The sequence below is a fragment of the Leopardus geoffroyi genome, chromosome C3, assembly GCF_018350155.1.
Source record: "Leopardus geoffroyi isolate Oge1 chromosome C3, O.geoffroyi_Oge1_pat1.0, whole genome shotgun sequence".
Classification (NCBI taxonomy): Eukaryota; Metazoa; Chordata; class Mammalia; order Carnivora; family Felidae; genus Leopardus; species Leopardus geoffroyi.
This window is the reverse complement of record NC_059338.1, coordinates 33,994,006-34,016,522: the sequence shown is the minus strand read 5'-3', so window position 1 is coordinate 34,016,522 and position 22,517 is coordinate 33,994,006. Positions and strand designations below refer to the sequence as shown.

The 22,517-nt window shown below is 41.7% G+C and overlaps 1 protein-coding gene across 1 annotated transcript; it reads right to left on the bottom strand.

Moving 5' to 3' along the window:
* Positions 1–14,479: 14,479 nt before the first annotated feature.
* LOC123587006 (apolipoprotein R-like) lies at positions 14,480–22,109 on the bottom strand. The gene is made up of 4 exons (XM_045456727.1): positions 21,941–22,109; positions 18,347–18,517; positions 15,477–15,652; positions 14,480–14,921 (listed from the first exon to the last, which is right to left on the bottom strand). The coding sequence occupies exons 1-4, from the start codon at positions 22,023–22,025 to the stop codon at positions 14,781–14,783; spliced, it is 573 nt and encodes a 190-aa protein (XP_045312683.1). The 5' UTR covers positions 22,026–22,109; the 3' UTR covers positions 14,480–14,780.
* Positions 22,110–22,517: the final 408 nt, after the last annotated feature.

Below are 22,517 nucleotides of genomic sequence, written 5' to 3'. Positions count from 1 at the left end.
GGCACAGAGCTGGGGCGTGGCTCCCCGGGGCAGGCCTCATGGTTCCTGCCTGCACCAAGGGAAGTTCAAAGGTCTCAGATTTCACCTGGAAATATCTGGAAGAAAGAGAGTAAACTGGCAGCCACGTTTGCCAAACTGGAGTTCAGCTGTGCAATAGTCAACAAAATCCTAGGAGAAAGTCCAGGTCACGACCCAGCCCTGAGTTCGGGAGAAGCCAAGCAGAGATGGGTGACATTAGGGCTCCAGGAAGCAACTGAATCAAAGGGCACTTGAAATCTCTCTTCCAGCCTTGGTGGTTGATGCCAGGTGCAAGCAGCCTCTTGGAACTCTGAGGGTACTTCGAAGTATAAACCTAGTCTTTTGTTTTCATGATAGAAGTGGGAAGCTGCCATCTAGAAATGTAAATCATTCATTTTCGCGTAACACACAAGGCATTGAGTGGGGGGAGGGAGGGAATAAAAGCCTTTTAGTTCAGAGTGGGCAGGCTCAGCAACCCTCAAAGCAAAACTTGAGTACCGTAAAGCTGGGTGCTAGGCCCACTGGCGTTTGAAAATTAGTGTGAGAGAAAGCTATTCCTGAGAAGCATTACCCATTAGGAGAAGTTGTGACTTCGCTTATGAGTTTGGTCTGGCCACAACAGAATGCAATTAAAAAACAAATGCAACAAAAAGTGTCAGAGAAAGTTAAATTTCCTTCCCGAAGTTCTAAAGCCTAAGTGGGGAATGAGAAGGATGAAAAGTCTCAGGAACACAGGCTGGCCTGAAAAACATTCCTCAGGCAATATTTGAGTATGAAGTTCCTGTTTTGTCATTCCTGATTTACCTAAGACACGTAATGAATCACACCCCCGTGCTATTCTAGTCTGTTCGAAGAAGGAACGTGGTGCCTGAAGCATCAAGAAAGTAGTCCCAGACATGAAGGGGTTGGAAGTGGTAAACTATGAAGAGAGGAAGGTTCCATAAGGCTTGAAGAATATTTGGAATGTGTTCAAATCAGCCAATAGATACACCCAGTCCTGTGTTATGTCGCTGGCTAAAGCAGCGAATGGTAAGTATTTATATGCACAATTTTTATCTTTCAGGGGAAGTAATATTTGAAGATAAGCTAATGTTTATCGAAACAAGACAATGAGTTTTGAGAAATGCCTAGATACAACCTTCTTACAGAGGTCAGCTGCAGACTATTATTGGTGTTCAAAATCCAAAGTACTTAGCTCTCCCCAGAGATAAGGGGGTAAATCATGATGAAATATTTATTGCAGCACAATTAAATTTCAACCTTCCTGAGAAAAAGAAAGGCAAATAAATTCACCATGAATTTGCTTTACTTTGGAAAATGAATCCAAGACAATACTAAACATTAGTTAGGAAAAAAACAAGCAATTAAAATATTCACTAGAAGACTATTTTGAATCATTCCTTCTATTAAGCACCTACTGTGTTCAGAACATGTTCCATAAATGCTTCCATTTACTCTTACAATAATCCTGTGACTTTTTTTAAATTTTTTTTAATGTTTATTTCTTTTTAAGAGAGATGGAGACAGAATGCGAGTGGGTTAGGGGCAGAGAGAGAGGGAGACACAGAATCCGAAGCAGGCTCCAGGCTCTGAGCTGTCAGCACAGAGCCCGACGCGGGGTTCGAACTCCCGAGCCATGAGATCATGACCTGAGCCCAAGTCGGACGCTCAACCGACTTAGCCACCCAGGCGCCCCAATCCTGTGATATTTTTAACCCTCTTCTCAAAAAAGGTTAAGTAACACTTGCCAAAGAAACTCACAAACAATAAGTGGCTGAGCCAGGATCTGTGCTAAATACATGTTTTCCACTATAACCTAATACTTTTAAAATAATGTAAATAATTGTCAAAAAAGTACATACCTATTTAGAGACAAGGTAGAGACAGAGAACATGAGAAAATGTGGTTAAGATCCAGAATGCAAAAGCACTATCTCCTTCCTCCAAACCACAAAAGGACTTCATCAAGAGCTATTGAGTGGATGAATTTGACCTTGATACAATCCACTGATCTTACTCAAATTTTTATACTTGTGTTTCAGTGCATTCAGTTCTATACAGTTCTATCACATGTGTAGGTTTGTGTATCCACCGCCCCTGTCAAGATACGGAGCAGCTCCAAGGATCCCTCATGTTGCCTTTTTATGACCACATCCACCTCCCTCCTGGCCATCTCCCCAGCCCTAACCCCTGGTAACCACTAATCTGGTTTCCTTTCCTAAAATGTTGTAATTTCAGAAGTGTATAGAAATAGAAGGATCCAGTGTGTAATCTTTTGGGATTAGATTCTTTTCACTTAGCATAATTCCTTTGACATCCATTCAAGTTATTTTACGTGCCGATAGTCATTCTTTTTCACTGCTACATAGTAGTCCATGACATGGATGTACCCTAGTGTGTTTATCTGTTTGTCTACTGAAGGACATCTGAACGGTTTCCAGTTTTTAACCAATGTGAATAAAGGTGATAAGAACATTCACGTACAAGTTTTTGTGTGAACGTAACTTTTCATTTCTCTAGGATAAATAAAAGGAATACAATTGGTGAGTCGTGTAGTGGTGGCATGTTTGTAGCTTTAAGAAACTGTCAGGCTGTTTCCAAAGAGGCTGTACCATTTTACATAACTACCAGCGTGTATGAATGACCCCGTGTCTCCGCATCCTTGCCAACATTTGAGGTTGTCACCATTTTCCATTTTAGCCAATCTAATAGGTGTGCGGTGATGTCTTGCGGTCTCAATTTGCAATTTGCATTTCCTTAACAGCTAAAAATGTTGGACACCTTTTCACCTACTTGTATTCTTTTGAATGAAATGTGTATTCATGATTCTTGCCCGTTATCTAATTGGATTGTTTGGTTTTTTACTGTTGCATTTTGAGAACTCTTTATTCTAGATGTTAATCTCTAGTCAGATATATGGTTTGAAAATATTTTCTCCCTGACTGTAGCTGGTCTTTTATCACTTTCACATGGTACTTTGTACATAAAAAGGTTTTACTTTTTTTTTATTATTATTATTTTTTTAATTTTTTTTTTCAACGTTTATTTATTTTCGGGACAGAGAGAGACAGAGCATGAACGGGGGAGGGGCAGAGAGAGAGGGAAACACAGAATCGGAAACAGGCTCCAGGCTCTGAGCCATCAGCCCAGAGCCTGACGCGGGGCTCGAACTCACGGACCGCGAGATCGTGACCTGGCTGAAGTCGGACGCTTAACCGACTGCGCCCGCCACCCAGGCGCCCCCATAAAAAGGTTTTAATTTTAATGAAGTCCAGTTTGCCATTTTTCCTTTTTGTGAATTGTGTTTTTGGTGTCAAGTCTAAAAATCTTTGCATAGCCACATATCCCAAGACTTTCTCTTATTTTTTTTCTAAAAGTGTTATAGTTTGGGGGCGCCTGGGCGGCTCAGTCAGTTAAACATCTGACTTCAGCTCAGGTCATGATCTCGTAGTCTGCAAGTTCAAGCCCTGCATCAGGCTTTGTGCTGACAGCTCAGAGCCTGGAGCCTGCTTCAGATTCTGTGTCTCCTTCTCTCTCTGCCCCTCCCCTGCTTGCTCTCTGTCTCTCTATTTCTTTCAAAATACATGAATAATGAGTAAATGAATAAATGAATAAATGAAAAAAATGAATAAACATTTTTAAAAATCTTTTTAAGTGTGATAGTTTTATAATTTACATTTAAGTCTTAGATTCTTTTCTCTAAAAGTTTTTTTTTAATTTTATATTCTACATTTAAGTCCAAGATCCATTTTGAGTTAATTTTTATATGAGATGTGAGGTTTAGATCAAGGTTCTTTTTTTGCCTCTACATGTCCTGTTGCTACACCATTATCTGGCAAAAAGGTGACCTTTTCTCCATTGATTTGCTTTTGCATTTGTCAAAAATCAGCTGAACATACTTATGTGTAGATGTATTTTTAACTGTTTAGCGTGGGCTACTAATTTAACGAGTATTTATTGAGCCCCTACTATGAGCTAAGATTTCTAGGTGTTGAGGATGCAACACTATCCAAAGCAGACAAAAATTCATAGAGCTAATAGTCTAGTGAGAAAGATAATCATAAACAAAAATATCAATTAATGTATTCCATAAAGTCGGGAAAAAAATACTATGAAAATAACGCAGGGTGAAGCGGTAGATAGCCATGTGTGAGGTGGGGTGGGTGGCATATATGAAATAATATGGTCCAAGAAGGCTTCTCTAAACAATTGACATCTGAGAAAAGAGTGAAATTAATAGGGGAGTAAACCATGCAAATATCCCGGGGAAATTTTTCCCTAAAGAGAAAACGACATCCTGCAAGCTTGAAAGATTCCATATGTGGAAGAGTGTGGAGGGTATGGGTGTGTGAGTTTCTATAGCTTTATTCTCCCACAGGTAACTCTTACAAATTCTAGAAAAGATATAAGGTGAGGGGAAACCCACCTGAAGGGACCAGAGAGTGAACCAAACATACGCATTTTAGAAGAGTAATGGGTACTGGAAGAAGGGAACAGAATCGAATGTGTTTCTCGTTTGTCATGGCTGTTGACCTGAGAGAAGATGGTATTTGGCCCGGTGACGGATGGCTGAAACTTAATGGGAAGCTAGCAGTCTTTCTGACATGAAGAAACAGAAACAGAGTTTGGGGCCACAACAGCCACTGCAAAATGAAGGGATACTTGGAAATAAAAGAGCGAGAGAGACAGGGCGACCATACTGGGTAGAAACTCTGCCCGAATCCCTGCTGATTCCCAAATCACTCATTAGTGGGACAGACTGAAAGCAGGCCAGCTCAAGAGGAAAAGAACGGAACTCAAATCTGAGCTGCTATTCAAGATAGAATGTTCAGTTTGGATCCAAGTAAGTTAATTGCCTGCTTAAACAATCAAACAAACAAACAAACAAACCGCTTCTTATTAGAGGAGTGTAATAGAATCCAGGCCCAATGTCCTGGGTACAATCCAAAATTACTCAACATGCAAAGAAGCTACAAAACCTGAATCAAATAAGGAAATAACCAATAACCAATATACCCATATTATAAAAAATTTCCATAATCTAACACAGACTTTTTGTCCATTCTCTCAAAAACATTTCGGAGGAAGCAGCAACTAAGTTACATGGCCAATTGGATGCAGAGGACAAGAAAAAGAGAAGAAAAGAAACTTTAAATGTTTATTTATTTTAAGAGAGAGAGAGAGCACAGCAGGGGAGGGGCAGAGAGAGAGAATCCCAAGTAGCCTCCACACTGTCAGTGTGGAGCCTTATGCGGGGCTCAAACTCACGAACTGTGAGTTCACGACCTGAGCTGCCATCGAGAGTGGGATGCCTAACTGACTAAGTCACCCAGATGCCCAAGAATGGTACTATTGAAGAAAAATACAATGATTCGGCTGCAGAGAATATCAGGATAGGCCTTAATGGCTTATTCACTTGATTTCAAGAGGTCCCAGTAACTAACCCTTATTCCCATTCAGAAATGTATTAGCCAGGGCCAGGTTAGCCAAGGAGGCCATCTTTATACCTGGGACCATTCTGTATACTGATGAGGGACACTTTGGCCCAGATGAGCGAGTTCAGCCCTTAGCAAAAGCAGCCAATGCGTAGAACTGCTCCAATGTTTTCAGGCAGTCCTCAGAAGGTAACATTTGAATTCCCAGAAGTTCTGATGAAGCTCTTGCTCAAATGAAATTATCTCAAGAGTGCATTCACTGTGATGATTTTGGAGGTCTGGAAGCTTGACCTCTGCCTCACTTGGAAAATGTGACTGATCTCTCTGCCCGATGTCCTGAACTTGATGATTCCCTTCTGTATCTCTGGATCTTTTCTGTAGGCAAAGGTTGTGATTTACTTAAGCATTTGATCTTCTCATCAATCTGAGATTCATCTTAACATTTGTCACACTGTAAATACTATTGCTGAGTTGATTAGTGGTAACAGTAGGGTTGAGCAGAGTCCTCACCTCCGTTATGCCTAAATCGGAGTGAAGAAAAGTTGGGACAATGAAGCGGTATAACATCGTGCCCCCAGATTATCTTACCGTTCACAGTTTGAGATACCTAAAGCCTTGAGATGTATAGAGGGAGGTAGAGCTTACCAGTAGGGCATAAAATCTACACCGTTAGCCCCCAAGAATCTGGTGTAGTGGAATCATCTGGAGAACACCACCACCAAAATCTAATGCCCTGTTTATGGTTTACTACGCTGGCAAAAATCAGTGAGCCATTAGAGGGAGCCAAAACAGCACAGACGAAACTTCTGGATACTGGGACTGCTATCCCACAAAACTGGTGCCATAGTAACTAACAGTGGATATAGGGCGTAGCGGTAAAGGGGCAAAAAGTGGCAGCCGATAAAACCATTGAAAAGATGAACTCTACTGTGAGGAAAACAACTTCTCCTATACCACAATGCGCTATGGTCAAGAATACTCTAAGTAAATGAGAAAACCTGCCATTACCTCCCAGATCGCTAGGGTATAGAAGATCCACTCTTTTCAATCTTTAATGTAATTTCCATTGAAGTGCATCATACATGCAAAAAAAAAAAAAAAAAAAAGTGCAATCTCTCCTAGATCTAGCTGACTTTTTACACACTGAGTCACGCCCACGTGTCACTACTGAGGTGAAGAAACAAAGTATTACCAGGACCTTTGTGGCCCTGCTGATGCCCACTTCCCAAGAGCGATTTCTATTCTGACTTCAAACACTATGGATTACTTCTGCCTGCTTTTGTACACTCCATAATCAACCAATCAGTACGTACTATTTTGGGGTCAGTCATCTTTCGGTAAACATTGTATGTTTTGAAAATTCATCCATACAACCATTCCTTCCATCGTTGGGTGTTTCATCATCTGACGTGCCCCAATTAATTCATCCCCTCTACCGCATGTGAGCACTTCGGTGGTTTTCGGTTTGGAGCTGTTACAGACCGGGCTGCTACAAATACTCTAATACTTGCGTGTTGTTGACCGGATGCATGCACATCCGAGGGGGAAGGCCTATGGGCGGAATTGCTGGATCACAAAGTAGGCAAATGCTCAGCATTAGTAATCACTGCCACAGAATTGCACCGGGCAGTTGGACAAATGTACACTTTCACCAACAGTTTTTCTGAGTTGGGGTTGCTACCACTAACATTTTTTTTTAATGTTTATTTATTTTTGAGAGAGAGAGAGAGAGAGAGCAAGCAGGGGAGGGGCAGAGAGAGAGGGAGACACAGAATCCAAAGCAGGCTCCAGGCTCCGAGCTGTGAGCACGGAGCTGGATGCGGGGATCCAAGTCATGAACCGTGAGATCAAGGAGAAGTCAGCCGCTTAACCGCCGGAGCCACCCAGGCGCCCCTATCCCCATGAACATTCTTGCTAACAGTTGCTGTTTTATCATTTTAACAGTTCTTCGGGGTGTGTAGTGAGATTGTTCTGTGGTCTTTTTTTTTTTTTGGAAGGAGTTGTTTTGTTTTAGATAGTTGCTCTATTTTTGCTGTTGGCAATAAACCCAGTTTACCTTCTCAGTACATAACCATTCACTGTACCTATATTTGAAAGTTCTTATGAAAAAGGCTGATCCCTTGCAGGTTTGTGGGTGGGGTGTGTGGGGGGGGTATGGGTGGGTGGGTGTGCGCGCGCGCGTGTTTTCTTGACCAACTTTAATTCTTTTTTTTTTTTTTTTCAACGTTTATTTATTTTTGGGACAGAGAGAGACAGAGCATGAACGGGGGAGGGGCAGAGAGAGAGGGAGACACAGAATCTGAAACAGGCTCCAGGCTCTGAGCCATCAGCCCAGAGCCCGACGCGGGGATCGAACTCACGGACCGCGAGATCGTGACCTGGCTGAAGTCGGACGCTTAACCGACTGCGCCACCCAGGCACCCCTTGACCAACTTTAATTCTTAGGAAAATTAACAACCACTTAAAACATCCAACCAAGTGTTTCTCTCCAACTTCCTCTCTAAGAGACAAAACTTAGCTGGGGTTCTTTATGTGTGCAAAATTATATCCCACTTCAAGTTCATAGTCAAGTGAGCAAATGCATTTCTAGAGAATTAATTTGTTTTCTGGAGTTTTTATGCCCTGTAGAACATTGAAATATTATTCTTTTGCTGTCTGAACGCATATTTATAGGAAAGTATTTCATCAGTGTGTGATGTTTATTCTTTCATGTTAAAGGAATCTTCGTTTTATTTTTAAAAATGCATTCAATTTGTTTAAATAACAACAAAAAAACAGTCTACCCATTTCTCTCATCCCTCCCACCCCTTTCCTCTGACAAGCAACCATCTGTTCTCTGTATCTGTGAGCTTAGTCATAAACATATATTAGATTCCACACAGAAGAGAGATCATATGCTCTTTGTGCTTCTTTGACTTATTTCACTTAGTATAATGCCCTGAAGATCCATCCATGTGGTAGTCCTACCATACACTGTTGTTTTCATTTCAGTTTCCCTGATAATTAATCAAATTGATCATCTTTTTATAGGTCTATAGGCCAGTTGAATGTCTTTTTTGTGGAGGCACTTCTGGTCTTTTGTCCATTCTTTTGGTGGGTTGGTTATATTGTTCTCATTGATTTGTAAGAGCTCTTTATATATTTTGGATATAAGTCCTTAGCTGGACACGGGTATTACCAATACCACTTCTCAGCTTGCAGCCTTTGCACTCCCTTAACGGTGTCTGTGTTAGCGTGCCCATGCTGCCGTAGCGACCTATCAGAGATTGGGTGCCTCAAACAACAGAGATTTATTTTCCCACATTTCCGGAGACTGGAAGTTTGAGATCAAAGTGTTAGCAGGTTTGGTTTCTTATGAGGGCTGGGAGGGAGATTTCTGTTCCTGAATATGGTCATCCCTTTGTATGCACACATGTCTAATCTGTGTGTGTGCGTGCGTGTGTGTGTGTGTGTGTGTCCAAACTCCCTCTTCGAATGAGAATACCAGTCATATGACTAAGGCCCACCTCAAAGACCTCATTTTAACTCAATCACCTTTCTAAAGACTTTATCTCTGAATACAGTTACATTCTGACATACTAGAATACCTCAGACTTGAACATATGAATTTGGGGGGTGGGGGGAGAGACAGTTTATCCCAATTCACTGGCCTTTTCTTTTGAGATACAATGAACATTTCACAAATTCACCATTTTAAAGTGTGTGATGCATAAGGTCATGCAACCATCACCACTATCTAATTGCAGAACATTTTCTGCAAAATGAAACCCCACACCCTTTAGTAGTTACTCTTCATCCTTCCCCTCCAGTCTCTGGCAACTAGTAGACAGTTAATCCACTTTCTGTCTCTATAGATTTGGCTATTCTGGACATTTCACATAAATGGAACCATTACCTTCATGTCTGGCTTCTTTGACTCAGCGTAATGATGTCAGGGTTCATCCATGTTTAGTAGGTGTCAGTATTTCATTCCTTTTTATGACTGAATAATATCCTATTGTGTGGTTAGACCCCATCTTGTTTATCCACTCGTCAGATGGGTGGTGTCCACGTTTTTGGTTATTATGAATAATGCTGTTATGAATGTTCATGTGTGCACATGTTTGTACGAAGATAAGCTTTCAATTCTCTTGTGTGGATAACTAGAAGTGAACTGCTGGATCATATAGTAATCTAATTTTTCAAGGAACTGCCAAATTGTTTTCATAACAGCTACAATATTTTCCATTCCTACTGACAATGTATGAACGTCATCGTCGAGGATGGGAACTGTGGCGTTATTGTGGCTTTGATTTGTGTTTCTCTAATGACTAATGACCCTAAGTATCCTTTCATGGGCTTATTGGCCGTTTTTACATCTTATTTGGAAAGCCTTTATTGTGTCTTTAAATGAGCAGAAATGTTTATTTTAAAATTAGATAATTTATAACTTTTTTCATATTGCTTTTTATATTGTTGTATAGAAGAGATACTTGCCTACTTTAAGATCATGAACATAATCTTCTATAATAGTTATTTATTTTTTACCTTTCACATGTAGACCTATATTCCACTTTGGATTTCTTGGGGGCAGGGTAAGGTAAGGATCAAGGTATAATTTTTTCACGTAGCTTTCCAACTGATGTAGAAAATATGTATTGAAAAAAGCATCCGTCTCCACCACACTGAACAGTCAAATTTGTCATAATTATGGTGGCTATTTTAAGGTAAATATAAATTTTATATATCAGCTTGATTCTACTTGTACCAACACTGTCTTAATCTGGTTTTATAACCAGTCTTGAAATCTAGCAGTATTAGTCCTCCAGCTTTGTTTTGTTTCCAGATTATTTTGGCTGTTCTTGGCCCTTTTCATAGCCCTGGGCTTTTCTGTTAAACCCAGAAAAGGAGCAGATTACTTGTTTTTGGTTTGTGTTATCGTAGAGGGAATTACATTCAGCAGAGAATTTTAAAAATTGATCTTTTGTACTAAGTCTTAGCTCGTGTAACTCCAAACATCCCTTTATGAAATGATTATTGAACACTTACTGTGAACCAAGCCCACAGATGAAATGGTAAGTGTATCGTATGGCAAAGGTTAGTTCTACCTTCGATGGGTAGTGGTCAAAGATGTTCAACAGAATCAACAGAATCAAAGTTTTTATGTAGTAAAAACTCAAGAGAAAGGAACAAGGTTGATAGATCAATATGGAGGGGATCATAGAAATCCCAGGAGACACTGATCATCCCCTTAAAAAGACCTATAGATACATGTCCCATTTAAAAATAAAACAGGGGAAGCATGCCCTAGTGACTCAGTCGGGTTACATGTCTGACTTCAGCTCAGGTCATGATCCCATGGTTCGTGAGTTTGAGCCTTGCATTAGGCCCTGTGCTGACAGCTCAGAGCCTGGAGCCTGCTTCAGATTCTGTCTCTCTCTGACCTTCCCCTGCTCACGCTTTGTCTCTCTCTCTGTCTCCCTTAAAAATAAGTAAACATTTAAAAAAAAAACTTTTTAAAAGTAAAAAGTTCATTTCAGAACCACTGAATAGGGGACCCAGAAAGGAAATCTCTAGGGTGGAGGGCAGGAAGGGGGGTGGAACTGAAATTGCACCTGACGTGTCTGAGCATTCGGAAGTAGAGCGCTAGATTGCTTTTCCATCTACAGTACAAGAGGGTTCCCGTTTTTCCATATCCTCGCCAGTGTCTGTTGTTTCCTGAGTTGTTCATTTTAGCCACTCTGACTGGTGTGAGGTGGTATCTCAACGTGGTTTTGATTTGTATTTCCCTAATGATGAGTGATGTTGAGCATCTTTTTATGTGTATGTTGGCCATCTGGATACCTTCTTTGGAAAAGTGTCTATTCATGTCTTCTGCCCATTATCTTCACTGGATTATTTGTTTTTCAGGTATTGAGTTTGGTAAGTTCTTTATAGATTTTGGATACTAACCCTTTATCTGATATGTCATTTGCAAATATCTTCTCCCATTCTGTCAGTTGCCTTTTAGTTTTGTTGATTGTTTCCTTTGCAATGCAGAAGCTGTTTATATTGATGAGGTCCGAATAGTTCATTTTTGCTTTTATTTCCCTCATCTTCAGAGATGCGTCAAGCAAGAATTGCCGAGACTGAGGTCAAAGAGGTTTTTGTCTGTTTTCTCCTCTAGGGTTTTGATGGTTTTCTGTGTCACATTTGGGCCTTTCATCCATTTTGAGCCAAATCATGGAAAGAGCCCAGATGTCCATCAACGGATGAATGGATAGAGGAGATGTGGTTTATATATACAATGGAATACTATTTGGCAATGAGAAAGAATGAAATGCTGCCATTTGCAGCAACATGGACAGAACTGGAGAGTATTATGCTCAGTGAAATAAGTCAGTCAGAGAAAGACAGATATCATATGTTTTCACTCATATGTGGAACCTGAGAAACGTAACAGAAGACCATGGGGGACTGGAAGGGGAAAAAATAGTTTCAAACAGAGAGGGAGGCAAACCATTAGAGACACTTAAATACAGAGGAAAAACTGAGGATTGATAGGGGGAGGGGCAGAGGAGAGGGGAGAATGGGTGATGGGCTTTGAGGAGGGCACTTGTTGGGATGAACACTGGGTATTGTATGTAAGCGACAAATCAAGGGAATCTTGATTCCCTCCAAAACCAAGAGTATACTGCATACACTGTATGTTAACCAACTTGACTATTAATTATATTTAAAAAGTAAAATAAAATAAAATAAAATAAAATAAAATAATAACCCCCCCCCCAAAATAAATATATCCTCCTTCTGGTTAAGTTTTCAGGATACAAAATTTATTTAAAAACAGGAAAGAAAAGAAATATAGCGCTAGACTCTAAAAAATCAATGGGAGCATGTGGCAAGAATCGGCAACAACAACAGAAAACGTAACCAAAAACCAAGATAAAATATTCATGCCATAAAAAGTAAAGCATTTTCTTGTAAGGAAATACATTCACAAATCATTGCTTGGCTTCCCTTGGGTTAGCAAAGCTTAAGATTTGCTCAGTCACAATAAGGTAAACCCTGACTATTAATTCAATCAAGGAGTCGGATACAAGTATATCGAGGAAAGATGGTACACTGTAAAGGACCTAACCTCTAGTCTCTCTTGAGAGTGAGCCAAAACATAATGAAAAAAAATAAATAAGCATAAGTGGAATGAGAGTGTTATTTGGAAATCTGTAGATAAATATCCTAAGAAAGAGCTAAAGGTGTTGAAAGTGGTTATTTGGGGGGGCAAATGACCAAAGGATGGGATTGGGTGGGTCGGGAGTACTAGAGTTTTCATTACAAGAGTTTTTGGATTATTTGACTTTTTAATTACCTGCTTGCATTCCCCTAATAAGACAGTAAGTTACTGAAAATTAAAGTTGTATAAATAATGGAGGTTTAAATGAGTTATTTAAAGCCATAAAGATAAGTCATCAATAAGAGAATATAAAATTAAATGAGACCGATGGAAAGAGAGACGGGAAAAGTCAGTGCTAGATTGATCATTTTGTAGCAGGAAATCAACATATATGCTTCAGAGAGAACAAGTCAAATCATATAGTGCGTGCTTCCTCTCTAGAATGATTAATCTCACCAGTAGAAAAACCCAAAACAGAATAGGACTTAGAAGGAGAGAAGAATTTCATTTTTATTTTTTATATACACCTTTGTAAGGTTTGAATTCCTCTGTGTATGTGTGTGTGTGTTTTCCCTGATTATAATTATGTGTAATTAATTTAGAATTCACAAATACAAAGACTGTGGCATAATTCTCATCGGTGTGAAAATGTCTCCACACTGTCCTCCCTAGAGACTGCGGGAAAGGAAATACCGAAAGATTCGTTATTTCAGAGATTCTTCTGCATCTTCTCTACAGCGTGGGACCCATGCCTGGAATGGGTGACTCTTTGTTTATTTCACACATTCATGAGTTTTGGGGTAAAAACCCTGACTGAGACTAGGGAAAGATGGTGAGCTAAATGCTTTCCCTAATAAAGTGAAGGGAAACGAGTTTCCAGGACAGCGGGAGCGAGAACGGATGAAGTTCGACGAGGAGAGATTTGAGAAGGGAAAGTGTCGGACTGGAATGGCCTCGAGGCTGACAAGGTCATGCAGAGAAAATCAGCCAGAAGATATCCCCTGGTGGAAGGGAAAAGCAACGGTCTTTTAACATCACAGTTCTGGAACATTCAGTGTGGAAGTCCAGTCTTGGGTAGCCATCCGTATACCCCTCTGTTAAGTCTAAAGCTTTATAAAAGTCTGCTATGAAACTTTCTCACGTGGCACCTGTTTTGACACAACCAAAGAAAAGAATAGAGATTTTCTCTATTATGGATCAAGATGCGGTGGAGAAGCAGAGGCCGGGGTAAAGCAAGCATGGGTGGCAATGAGATTTCAGAGGACGTGAATGATTGGAAGAAGAGGCGACTGTCCCAAATGAACATTTCCCCAGAGTATCCACAGCTGTAAGGGGAACATCTGACGGACAAGCCCCTGAGGAGTTTCCCCAGCCCCTTCGGTCCTTTCTCCCATTTCTGTGTGCTCCTCTACAGGCTTCCCTGGGCTCTGGCTTCTCAGGGTCCGGCCTTCTATTCTCTTGGGGAGACTCCCTTCAGGCGGCTAGACAGTTTGTCCCCCAGAGAGAGCTGGGTGGCCGAGGAGCTCGTAGGCCGCCAGGGTGGCTCTTCGCCAATAACAGACAGGTGCTGCACAATGACAACCCAGTTCCTCTCCCTGGAAAAACTTACCTGGGACAAAAGTTCAGCAAATTCGTCATCCAGAGTTCTCTCTGGGTCAAGGCTAAACCACTAGGGAAAGAAAGCAGAAGACTTGGAGGAAAATGAGATGTTTGGCCTGGGCACTGAAGGCGGAGTACGAAGTGGAGAGGGCGGGTAAAGATACCCCACACAAGGCACAGGGATATATTTTTGAGGACTACATACACCTTGTGAGGCCATATAATAGAGACGAGAGTTAATTAGAGAAACATTAGGAGGTGATTTGTACGGGGCGTTACGCTTTCGTTACACGGGATTTTTGACAGGTGATTATTTCTGTCATGCCATCACATCCAGGACAGCAGAAGCGTAGGCTGAGCAAAGAGACAGACCCATAGCTCCACGTGATCGGTGGCACTAAGGATATCAACAGATTCTCCTAAGACAGGTTTTTTTTTGTTTTGTTTTGTTTTGTTTTGTTTTGTTTTTTAGTAAACAGTACTTAAGGAACAATTAGTAGGGTTGCTAATGGAAAAATGTACATAATTCTCTCTTTTTTGCAGGGAGGCGGCAGGCGTGGGGGGTGTGGACGTACTGGTTTCTCAACGGCATTCCCCTCAAGCCGAACTCTTGTCCAGGCGCTCAATCTCCACCGACAGCTTATACACCTCCAGGGCCATTTTCACGTCCTCCGGGGAGGGGAGGCATTCCAGGAGCTTTTTGCCTTTTAGCACGTGCTCACAGCCCATCTGCTCTACCTAAAAGAGATCCAAAGATAGATTCAGAGATTTCTCTCCAACTGTGAAAGTATTAAGATTTCTTCAGGAGGCCGCAGTGATGACAGCAAAATGGGAGTAACGCGACCATCCTCGGGGCTGGTGGAAGAAATGAAAAGATTCTCTGTCTCAGCAGGGCGTTCGCCCTAGGGCCCAGCACTCGCCCAGACCTCCCCATCCACGGCGAATAAATAACTGCTGAAGCAGGGAAGGAGCAAGCCTGCAGAAGACATCCAGAGGCTTCTTCAGGGACAACTGGCAAAATCATAGCACGCGTTGTAGAAAACATGGCGCGAGGGGCCGGGTGACCTGGATCTACGGAACCCTCCTACCGAGGGGCTTGGTTTTTCTTGCCAGAAAGATGAGAGAATTAGAACTTGCTTTAACGAGCTCACCAAGTGCTTTGAGGCTGATTTTCAACAACTCAGAAATGAGTCCGGGTCAAAGTCAGATCTCATCCATGTTGGTTGACAGTGCTCTGCCACCGATGACCAGTTTTAGAATGGGATGGGACATCCTGAAATGTGTGCCACTTACCCACTGACACTTGGGCACTGCTGGCAACCACATTCCGTTCCCGGAGCAGGTAAGATTTGGAGAACCAACCATATCATAGCCATCATCACACCGGACGGTCACATTTTCAGGCTCAACGTACTGGTCCTTACGCACAGTCAGGTCTCCATTCTTTATCTCTGGTTTCTGACACAGGGCTAGAATGGAAACACAGTTTTGATCATCCTGTGATTCTCAGAGTAAGATCTTATGAAAGCGAAGAATCCCGAGGGGGTGAGAAACACGGATGGTAAATTATACCCGCATGCTGAGAGTTGTACTTTGTCTCCATTTGTTGTATGATTATGACAATAAAATTGGTAATGAGAATAATGCTAGTTTACACACTATCGTCAACATAAAACACTATGATTGTCTCCATTGGACTAGAGAGGAAAAGCAATCATGTAAAACGCTATTATTGTTTCTATTTTGCTAGAAGGAAAAACTAGGTGCAGAGACTTTATGTGACTTGTCTAAGGTTGCACAGCTTTTAGGTGGCGTGACTATAATATAAGCCTAAGTACGTGGTGCCAGAATCTGAGTTTTTAAAACTACTCTATCTGGAAACCTCACTCTTCTTATGATCTTAAGTACGTAATTTTTCTTCACATACCCTTGACCGCTTTCTGTGTTAAGTGAAGACAATGGTGAGAAATTAGCCCCTTGTGTTGCTATTTGCAGTGTGATTTTTAGGCACACCTAATCTTGGTGGTCAACCAGAAATCTCCTGTTAGGCCAATTTCATTACGAGAAGATGAATGGGATGTGTGAGGCTCTGATGGAGATATCAGACACCCCGGGGAGGTTTCGAATTTATCCATAAGAACAGTCATTGAAAATGAAGCAGGTACTCACAGAAATGTTGGGAAATCCTCACTGATACTTTCAAATTAAAAACTGCTATCTCTCTGTGCAAGAAACAGAACCACACACACATAGACACTTGAATTATGTCAAAGGCAGCAGTTGTGGAAACTATGGCCCGTTTAATAAGTGGCACACAGCTTATTGATGATCCACCAGGGAAAACCGAACTTTGAACCCCACTCTCTACCACAGATGCATAGGAATTTCAGGTAGGTTGGCAATATCAGTGTGAAAGGTGAAACAGTAAAGACCTGTATTTATATACATATATTTATATATATATAAACACAGGAGAGTATTTTTGTTGTGTTTTGTTGTTGTATAGGCTGTTGCCTTGTGGTGAGCAAATATTTCTTCAACAAGACACAAAAGTTTCCAATACCAAGGAAGATACTGGAAAATGGAAGTAAATTGGGATTTAAAACTTATGTTTATCGAAATTGGAATTTAGAACTTATGTATGAATGTAAATTGTTATAACCGCTTTCGGACAAAATTTGACGTCATCTACTAAACATGAATATATGTACACTCTACAAAATAGCAATTTACTCCTGAGTTTATTCCTAATAGAAAGGTTTGCACATTTGTACCAAGAGACATGCACAAAAGTGTTCCTAAGAGTATTATTCATAATGGCCAAAAACATGAAAAACCTCAAACGTTTATAAAGTACATGAAGTGTGGTCTATTCACCCAAAATAGTATTATAAAGTAGCGGAAATGAATAAACTATCACTATGTGTAAGAACACAGATGGTTTTCCAAACCTAATGAAGAAAGAAGCCACGCACCAAAGACAAGCATGACCTCCTCTGTATAAAGTTGGCAAAACTAATCAATAGTGTTGGAAGGTGCGAGAGGGACAGTAAAGTATCTCCCAGGCTGAAAAGTTACTCTGAGACCAAAAAAAAAAAAAAAACCAAAGCAGGCCATTCCAAACAGTTCACACAGAATTTTATTGAGGGTACCTTACTAATTCAGGGGGCGGGCAGAATCAGGCAGACGACGATCCAGGCCCTGCACAGCAATTCTCGAAAAAGTCTGGACTTCAGTCCACAGATTTCTTTAGAGCGAGGGGGCATTGTAGTACAGGCCACTATAGTAAGATCAAAGGGTTCAAAGCACCTAACTGACAGCTAACGTTTAAGCAGATCTTGTGGTGCTATCTAGACTTTAGGAAGAGGAAAGACTTTTATCTCTAAGATTCGTGAAAGGCCAAAGCAAGCCTCCCCCTGTACCAGCCTTGGAGGGCATTTTTAAGGTATGTTTAGTCATCTCCAACAGGCCTGAAACACATAGCCCCAAGAGAGGTCATCAAGGGAACAGGAACAAGGTGCAGTCAGTGTCATCAGCACTTCTACACGTAGAATGGGCATAGCAACCGCCTTTGGGGAAGAGAGCCATGCGGTGTGTCAAGGTCAGGTTCACATTGTGATAATTGTTGACCTTCACACCCAACATTGCTACACTTTTCTGTAGTATGTTACATTTCAGGTAAAACTTTCATTGAAACAAAGCAGGGGCGCCTGGGTGGCTCAGTTGGCTAAACATCCAACTTCAACTCAGGCCACGATCTCGTGGTCTGTGAGTTCGAGCCCCGCATCGGGCTCTGAGCTGAAGCTCGGAGCCTGGAGCCTGCTTCGGATTCTTTCTCTGCCCGTCCCCCACTCATGCTCTGTCTCTCTCTCTCTCTCAAAACTACATAAACATTGAAAAAAAAATTAAAAAAAAAAGCGAAAAGTGGCCCTCTAGATTACCTCTGAAAACATACACAATTGGTAACAATGGTTACTTCAAGAATGATAAGCTGGATGATGGTTCAGACTTTTAAAATATTGTATATATGCATGTGTTAATGAGTCGATAAATAAAATAAAAATTTGTAAGTGTTTCCCCTGGCTGGGAAGAGACGCTACAGTCAGAACTTTCCTGGAGGCTCTACTTTTTTTAGTCAGGGTCATCAGTAAAATTGAGGTTACCTTTACATTCAGGAGCCGAAGCCGACCAGCGGGAGTTTCTGCAGGTGATTTTGGACTGTCCAACCAGAACGTAACCTTCATTGCATTTATACTGCACCGCAGTAGTAAAGGAGAAAAATGAGCTCACGTCTTTATGGAATCCATGGGCAACGCTTGGGAACATTTTGCAATCTTGAATGATAAAAGAGAAGGGTGGAAGGCAATGAGCCAAATATAATGAACAATTCCGAATGAGGGACTCTTCCTGTTTCATAGAAGGAAGTCATTAAGTTATACTGTAGAGGGGTATTTTATTTCCTTGACAAAATCAACAGGAATGATTTGCCAAGGTCTTAGCAACTTGCTAGCCACTGGGTTAACCATTTTATATGTTATACCAATTAACGCTCACACCAGCTGAGTCACTATGATCATCAAACCCATTCTAGAGAAAAGGAAACACAATCTTAGAGGGATCAGATGTTCCGCCAAAGGTCACAGCTAGTAAGTGCTTGCAACAGGAATCGAATTTAGACATTGAAGTAAGGTTTGCCTCCAAGTCCAAGGGTACTTACTGGAATACTGTTATTTTCTTTTCTCTGCCGTGATCATTGGATACTTATTCTATGTGGCATCAGTGGGTATGTAAAGGCCATCAAACGGAAGTCTTTGTTCCTATTTTTTGCAAAGTCAAGTGGCATCTCATAATTGATGAACTTGGTGGCTCAGAATCAGTTAGAAAACCCTTAACTTCTTTGCCCAAACCAAAGGCACGAAAAGATTAGGAATTTCATTTTTGCCATTTAAATTAGTCTCAGGTGAGTCAAATGAGGTGGGTGCATTTCTCCTTCGCAGTGACAGGGCGCACTGAGAAAGCCCAAGACATCTCTTTTCAACTCGGAGGGACATTAGACACAGTGGCCTAGTGTCGCGCTCCTGCCTGGGAAATCGAAACTGCAAAGGTGGGCTGCCTAGTGGCCCCGCTGGTGAGAGAGAAGGACAGATGTCTGCTGCCTTGAGATTGGCCTGTACTCCTGACATTATTCGGGACAAGGGATGAACGCATACTTCCGGTGAATTGGAAATGGGCCGCATGAAAAAGACAGCCCTGGTGGTGTTGTCTTCAGGCCCCGTGCAGAGGGAGCCCTGGAGGTGGGAAGAAAGCCTCTGGGTAGATAACATCTCCAGGAGTCACCAGGTATATAGGAGACAGGAAAGAGGAAGTGATCAGCCAGTATTGGAGATGGATACGGGATCAAGCCGACCAGGGGACTGCACTTAGCAGATCCTCAGCCATCGTGATGAAGGCTCCACCAAGAAACAACAAAAACACGGGCGAGACAGCACGCCCGAAACACTCTTGCTGGCAAGACTCGGCTCAGATCGAGTACTGTTTCCCTTACCTCTGCTGTTCGCAAAGCTGCAACTCTGAGGCGTTCGGAAAGCATAGGCATAGGGATCCCAAAGTCAGTCCTGTTTTTGTTACGAGGAAAAGGAACCGGCCTGTGTAAGTCAACAGCTGCCATAGAGCTTTCCTTGAACTGCAGATCAAGCACCTCCATAGAAATATCAAGAATAGCTCTTCATTTTTATGAATAAACATACAGAGGGAGTTTTGTACCTCAGGCTCTTCAGGTAATATTAAGGAAGCATACTCGCAACGTACTTAGCAAGATAAGATGTCGCCGCAGGCGGGGTTATACCACTGTCCTAGTCACTGAAACGCCAGATTCGGACCGGAAACGAGTGCTGTAGGAGAAGGTGTTGGCAGAATGGAGGGAAGGCCTCCAGGTGTAAGCTGGAGATACATCCTGAAGGACGGGGGAAAGCTGAGTCATTGATAAGATAGGCGAGGCAGCGTCATACGGAGGCAATGAGCCAAGTCTGGCGTCAGAAGCTTATTACCGTGAAGGAAGGGAGGTTCAAGTCAGAGCGGACAGACATTATATACCATTTCAGAGGGTTGGGGCCATAGGGAACAGGAAGAGAGGAGGCAACAGCAGAGAGAGGGGGAGGGAAATGGACACATGAAGAAATCATTGGGAGGCTTGACAAATTTGACGGGGCCTTCCTCTGCTACCTCCGACTCCAAGAGAGAGGGACTCAGAGATGAAGCTGGAAAACTAAAAATCCCCCGAGCACGAGGTTCTTTATCCCGCATCCACTCTACAACCTAAAATTAATACTGCCACCCAACAATTTTCATGCATCTGATGTGAGAAGTCATCCTCCAGAGAAGGATGCTTCCTTAGTAAACCCACGCTTTCCACCCCCTCCCCCCCCACTCTCAGTGATGAAGAAAGCATGGCTTCTACACTCTGAAATCAGTAAGAACATGCAGCCCTTGCTCTGGGTTGGGATTTTCCAGCCAAGCCATCTCAAGTCCTCAGTCTTCAGGCCATGAAAATCCTTTCAGAGAATATGTTTATAAATATTTTTTTTTCAACGTTTATTTTTGGGACAGAGAGAGACAGCGCATGAACGGGGGAGGGGCAGAGAGAGAGGGAGACACAGAATCGGAAACAGGCTCCAGGCTCTGAGCCATCAGCCCAGAGCCCGACGCGGGGCTCGAACTCACGGACCGCGAGATCGTGACCTGGCTGAAGTCGGACGCTTAACCGACTGCGCCACCCAGGCGCCCCTAAAATTTTTATTTATTATTAGTTTTTAATTCCAGTATAGTTAACATACAGTGTTATATTAGTTTCAAGTATACAATACAGTGATTCAACAGTTCTCTATGTTATTCAGTGCTCATCATGATAAGTGTGCTCTTAATCCCTTCACCTGTTTAACCATTGCCTGCATCCGTCTCCCCTCTGGTAACCATCAGTTTGTTCTCTATACTTAGCAGTCTGTTTTTTAGTTGTCTCTTTTCTTTCTTTCTTTCTTTCTTTCTTTCTTTCTTTCTTTTCTTTTCTTTCTTCCCTTCTTCCTTCCTTCCTTCCTTCTTTCCTTTTCTTTCTTCCTTCCTCCCTCCCTCCCTCTTCTTTCCTTCTTTTCTTTCTTTCTTTCTTTCTTTCTTTCTTTCTTTCTTCCTTTCTTTTGTCCTCCTTCCTTCCTTCCTTCCTTTTCTTTATTCCTTCCTTCCTCCCTCTTTCTTTCTTTCTTTCTTTCCACATGAGTGAAATCACATGGTATTTGTCTTTCTCTGACTGATGATTTCGCTGAGCATTAAACTCTCTCAAACCACCTGACAACAGAAAATATTTTTGCTTTTTCAATGGAAAGTATTTCTAATCAGTCAGTAACTAAGATTTTGGATGGCACAATTAACCTATTTGGAAAGTAAATTCGTCTTAAGCATCTTGCAGTATTTAAATATAAGACATTGATTTGAAAATTCAAGATTATTCCTTGCTAAAGCAGCCTCACAAGGATTTTTGCATATCAACATGTTTTTATTCTAGACATAATCACAGCTTCCACCTGAATTAAAATAATTTCTTTTATATTTTAAAATTCTTCATTTTTATTAGCATATAGTTGATTATACTCTCTCAAAAAGGTTACGAACTACCACTACTTGACTATGTTCAGTTAGTTCTTTATTAGATATTTGTCCTCCACATCTTAGAGAGACTACCCTCCTTTCCCCGTAACTATTGTACTCACCACACAAGCCAGAAGGGCACAGAAGTAAGGTCAAGACCCCAAAGAGACACAGTGCTGGGAAAGCGCTCTGCAACTTGGAAGCCATAGCACAGTCTCAGAGGTGCCACACTGGGGCTCAGTGCTTCCAGACCCTTGAAATCGATATGAAGAAAAGATCTCTAAATAACAATTGAAATGGTGCGTAAGTCAAAGCCTTGGCAAAGTCTCAGTTACGTGTCACTAAAGGGGAGGGGCTGGGGGAGTGACCAGAAGACCAAGTGCTGAGCACAGCTCTGATAGGGTAAGCTTTCTGTCTTCTTGGGGAGAAGAGTCTGGAGATTGATGGAAGAGCCCTCTGGAATTGTGCATGTCGTTACTGTTGTAATCCCAAGATTCTCTTGCTGTCCAGATGGGGCACATGATGAGTTCCTTTCTGGATATATTCATGATTCCTCTCCAAGTAACCAAAAGCAAAAAGGTAAAAGGGACTGCAGCCCATGATGCATAGTGTCTGTGGTGGGTTCCACAGGAATTAGAACTCATAGCATGACAGAAAATAGAACATCTGAGAAGTGGTATCTGTTTGGGAAGTGGTTTC